General features: G+C 28.4%; 1 protein-coding gene across 1 annotated transcript; it reads right to left on the bottom strand.

Annotated features, from left to right (window-relative positions):
* Positions 1-4,785: 4,785 nt before the first annotated feature.
* LOC135926834 (uncharacterized) lies at positions 4,786-5,214 on the bottom strand. The gene has a single exon (XM_065462764.1). The coding sequence runs from the start codon at positions 5,212-5,214 to the stop codon at positions 4,786-4,788; it is 429 nt and encodes a 142-aa protein (XP_065318836.1).
* Between the last annotated feature and the right edge of the window lie 226 nt (positions 5,215-5,440).

Raw genomic sequence — 5,440 nt, 5'->3', positions numbered from 1 at the left:
AAAAACTTAAAGATGACGATTATGACATCACTTTTCTAAGGTACATATTCACTGAAAATTTAATTTAACATGTTTACAATATATATTTTTACTTATTTGCTTCAAAAAAATTCGAATTAAAAATGACGATTATGACAATTGTCACTTTTCTAAGGTACATATTCATTGAAAATTTAATTTAACATGTTTACAATATATATTTTTACCTATTTGCTTCAAAAAAATTCGAAAAAACTTAAAAATGACGATTATGACAATTGTCACTTTTCTAAAGTACATATTCACTGAAAATTTAATTTAACATGTTTACAATATATATTATTACCTATTTGCTTCAAAAAAATTCGAAAAAACTAAAAAATGACGATTATGACAATTGTCACTTTTCTAAGGTACATATTCATAGAAAATTTAATTTAACATGTTTACAATATATTTTTACCTATTTGCTTCAAAAAAATTCGAAAAAACTTTAAAATGACGATTATGACAATTGTCACTTTTCTAAGGTTACATATTCACTGAAAATTTATTTAACATTACAATATTTATTTTTACCTATTTGCTTCAAAAAAATTCGAAAAAACTTAAAGATGACGATTATGACAATTGTCACTTTTCTAAGGTGCATATTCACTGAAAATTTAATTTAACATGTTTACAATATATATTATTACCTATTTGCTTCAAAAAAATTCGAAAACACTTAAAAATGACGATTATGACAATTGTCACTTTTCTAAGGTACATATTCATAGAAAATTTAATTTAACATGTTTACAATATATTTTTACCTATTTGTTTCAAAAAAACTTTAAAATGACGATTATGACAATTGTCACTTTTCTAAGGTTACATATTCACTGAAAATTTATTTAACATGTTTACAATATTTATTTTTACCTATTTGCTTCAAAAAAATTCGAAAAAACTTAAAGATGACGATTATGACAATTGTCACTTTTCTAAGGTGCATATTCACTGAAAATTTAATTTAACATGTTCACAACAATATTTTTACCTATTTGCTTGAAAAAAATTCAAAAAAACTTAAAAATGACGATTATGACAATTGTCACTTTTCTAAGGTACATATTCATAGAAAATTTAATTTAACATGTTTACAATATATTTTTACCTATTTGCTTCAAAAAAACTTTAAAATGACGATTATGACAATTGTCACTTTTCTAAGGTTACATATTCACTGAAAATTTATTTAACATGTTTACAATATTTATTTTTACCTATTTGCTCGAAAAAACACAAAGATGACGATTATGACAATTGCCACTTTTCTAAGGTGCATATTCACTGAAAATTTAATTTAACATGTTCACAACATATATTTTTACCTATTTGCTTCAAAAAAAATCGAAGAAACTTAAAAATGACGATTATGACAATTGTCACTTTTCTAAGGTACATATTCACTGAAAATTTTATATAACATGTTTACAATATATATTTTTACCTATTTGTTTCAATAAAATTCGAAAAACTTAAAAATGACTATTATGACAAATTTTAACCCAACAAGCCGACCCAACAAGCCGAACCAGCAATCTGACTCATCGGGTCGGCCCATTGGGTCGGCTCATGAGGCCCATTGGGTCGGCTCATGAGGCCCATTGGGTCGGGTCTGATCTATGGCTAAATGGGTTCGCTCGGGTTTAAGGTCGTTTTTTTCGGCTCAAACCTTGCTGGGTTTTCGGCCAAGCCGACCCGACCCAGCAATTTAACAACACTAAGTTTTAGATTTTATGAATTTTTATTCAATATCAAATGACATTCATATAATGTATGAATACCGAAAATCATGTCAATTATAAATATTTTAAGAATTGGATCAAACCGAATAAAAGGCTTTGTACATGGAATCTTGCCAGAGGCGTCGCTAGCCTTTACAATCTCAGGGGGATCAACTAAAAAAAATTTATTCGGCCGTGTTTTATATTAATATATTATATTTTTTTTAAATTTACTTACTCTAAATAATTATTCTGAATGTCATTTATTATATTTTACATGCAAAATAAACTAGCATATAAAAATAATACAAGACATTTCTAAAAATAATATTTTTTAATAGAAAATCTATTTATTACAGTATAAAATATTTTAGATTGTTGATATAAAATGATTTTGCGTCTAAAGAATAATAAATGATAAAAAAGGTTAATTAATTCATATATGCCTCAATTGATAAGAGTTTTTGAAAACTACATAATATAATATAATTCTTAGCAACTTACATTGACAAAAGGTCATGAAACTAATATAACTTCCTATTACCATTTTAGACAATGTTTTATAGAATGGACTAATAAAAAAAAATTTATAGACCTTACCAAATCAACAATTCTTGAAGAATAGAATATAAACGACCAATCCAAATCATAAAACTATAATGATTAGAGCTTCCTCTTAGATGACATGATGGAAGCTAAAGTAATCGAGAAAATTATTGTATGATATTAAACTTCTAAAAGATTATCTTCCATTTTCAATGTTATATAAACGACTACACAGTTGACCTATTGCTTATCTAAAATGTGCGATCATATGCTCTCAGTAAAATTTTAAAAATATTAAATATATTATACTAGTTGATAACCCGTCAAAAATGACGGGGATGAGAATTTTATTCGTTCTTTTACGATAATTCTTTTTACCCCTCCCCCTCCTCCTTCAGGCTATTTCCAACCCATTAAGACTAAGAGTGATGAATTGTCTTTTTTATTCAATGATTGATGAATAATATATTTTACCTTTATTTGATGATGGATGAATCAGAAATTTTCCTATTTTATGAGATGTGATTTCGAAATTTATATTTTAAATTACAAAAATGAATAAAAATGAAAAAATATCTCATATTAGCATCACACTGATCACCCGTCAAGAATGACGGGGAATTATAATTTGAGATGTGATTTAGAAATTTATATTTAAAATTACAAAAATGAAACAATATCTCTTATTAGCACCCTAAATACTAACATTATTTACCAGAGCTCCTGTTAGTCAGAATTGCTGTTCACTCCCCACCGCGTGAAGGTAGGAGATGGATTTTAGGGGAGCAAAGAAATGAAAAAAAGAATGAAAAAAAAGGAAGAAATAGAAAAAAAGAGACAAAGATATGAATTATAAGGAAATATAATAAATATTTATACTTCAAGAGTTGATGATTATCGGGTTACAACACATATGCATTTGTAGCCATATAAAAAATATAATATAATAAATTTTATAATATAGAAAATTTTACCTAAAAAAGGAGATTTAAAATATTTTCAAAATTGAGAGGGATGTAAGAATTTTAAGCATTAGTCGGGTATATCACCGTATCTTGACTTTTATTTGTTAATGTTTTGCAATGGCTCGTAGTTTGCCGTAAATATCCTGAAATAAAACGTGTAAATTGAAATTACAAAGTAGAATTTACTGTTGTTGGTGAGGAAGATGGTTTAGCGATGGTGAAGAAGTTCTCTTTTCTTTGCTCAATGTGGTTTCGTTTTTGAAGATGATGTTGTAATTTCCTTGCTCGTAGTTTGCCGTAAATAACCTGAAAACGTGTAAATTGAAATTATAAAATAGAATTTACTGTTGTTGGTGAGGAAGATGGTTTAGCGATGGTGAAGAAGTTCTCTTTTCTTTGCTCAATGTGGTTTCGTTTTTGAAGATGATGTTGTAATTTCCTTGCTCGTAGTTTGCCGTAAATAACCTGAAATAAAACGTGTAAATTGAAATTATAAAATAGAATTTACTGTTGTTGGTGAGGAAGATGGTTTAGCGATGATGAAAAAGTTCTCTTTTCTTTGCTCAATGTGGTTTCGTTTTTGATGTTGTAATTTCCTTGCTCGTAGTTTGCCGTAAATAACCTGAAATAAAACGTGTAAATTGAAATTATAAAATCAAATGTATTATTTTAAAATGACTCCATAAATCTGAACTTTTTATACAGGACTCTATAATATCGACTTTGGAGCCCTAAGGCACTACTGATAAAGTCTGTCTAAAATCACCACCTAATAAAATAACTTTTCCGCCAAATGGGTGGGAATTTTTCTTAATGTCTTTAAGTAATCGGTCAATGCATCGCAAAGCGTGTTTAGTCATTATTGTGGCCTCATCAATAATAATCAATTTGCTATTTTTAATATCTAGAGCTAGCGAACTATGTAAATTCATATGGGATGTAGAAGTTTCAAAGATAGACACAGGTAATTTAAATCCGCTATGGATGGTTCTTCCCCCCTTTAAAAGAATAGAGGATATGCCGGTGGTTGCAAAAGGCAATACAATTTGATTTTTTGCTTTTATATAACACATTAAGGATTTGTAAAGATACGTTTTATCTGAACCTCCAGGGCCATCCACGAAGAAATATCTTTCTGGAATATTTTCTAATTCAATCGCTTATATAATTAAATCAAAAGCATATTTTTGTAATCGGTTTAATTTAGATATACGCTCGATTGAATCGGCAGCTTCAACATGGGCATCATAATGTTGTTTTGGGGGGATTTTTATAGGTGAAGGAAGATAAAAACTTTGACAGCACAAACCATGATCAAGAAAAACGTTTTCAATGTCCATTAAAGCCATGTTTATTGCAATTACTTCTGAATATTGACGCAAATAATCTTCAATCATCATAAATATGAACCTATTCCATAGATATGCAGGATTTTCAGGCTGACAAAAAATGCAGATAAAGGCAAAAGTATTCCGAAGTTGTGATGGCATTTGATATATTGATCCCTCTTCTAAGCATGATTCTCACTCTTTATCATCTGATAACAAATTTCTTTTAATAGCTGCCTCTTTAAAAGTACTCATTAAAATTCCATTAATAGTTTTTAAATAATCAAAACTTGTAGCCCCGCAAACATGAAGTAATAATAATCGAAGGAAGAATCGTTCACCAGAATTAGGATGAACGGAATACATTCTCGAAATTACATTTAATCGTTTTTTTCTTAGTTTCCAATGGTAATTTGTAAACACATAATGATAAGGTATTTCCCCATAAAGATATTGTCTAGTATTTAGATCTGTCTTATTTAACTCAAACCATGCCGTTAAAGTAGTATGTTTATTTTCTGATCTCAATAAAGCATCTCTTTCATGTCCAGCAGTGAAATATACTGGCTGTTGTAAAGGTAAATGAATTCCTAAGCGAATAACAGCGTGCGAGCGGTCATGCATATTATTTTCTAATAATCTCCACATTGATTCACATGCACTCCACATATCGCGCATTTAAATGTGATTTAATTTCGTCATGAATATTTATATTTGAAGCAACATTAATGTCAACATTAGTACAGTCATAGCCCTTATAAATATACTTAAAGATATATTTTACCGATTTAATAGATGTACAAATTTCCACGTTAATATGAGCATTGAATTTTAACATTAGATATCGATT

This window comes from Gordionus sp. m RMFG-2023, chromosome 3, assembly GCF_954871325.1.
Source record: "Gordionus sp. m RMFG-2023 chromosome 3, tfGorSpeb1-WG-v2, whole genome shotgun sequence".
NCBI lineage: Eukaryota > Metazoa > Nematomorpha > Gordioida > Chordodea > Parachordodidae > Gordionus > Gordionus sp. m RMFG-2023.
The sequence above is the reverse complement of the archived record's forward strand: the minus strand, read 5'-3'. Positions and strand labels throughout refer to the sequence as shown.

Coding starts and splice junctions, on each gene's coding strand:
- LOC135926834 (XM_065462764.1), bottom strand. CDS start 5,214: ATGCATGACCGCTCGCACGCTGTTATTCGCTTAGGAATTCATTTACCT.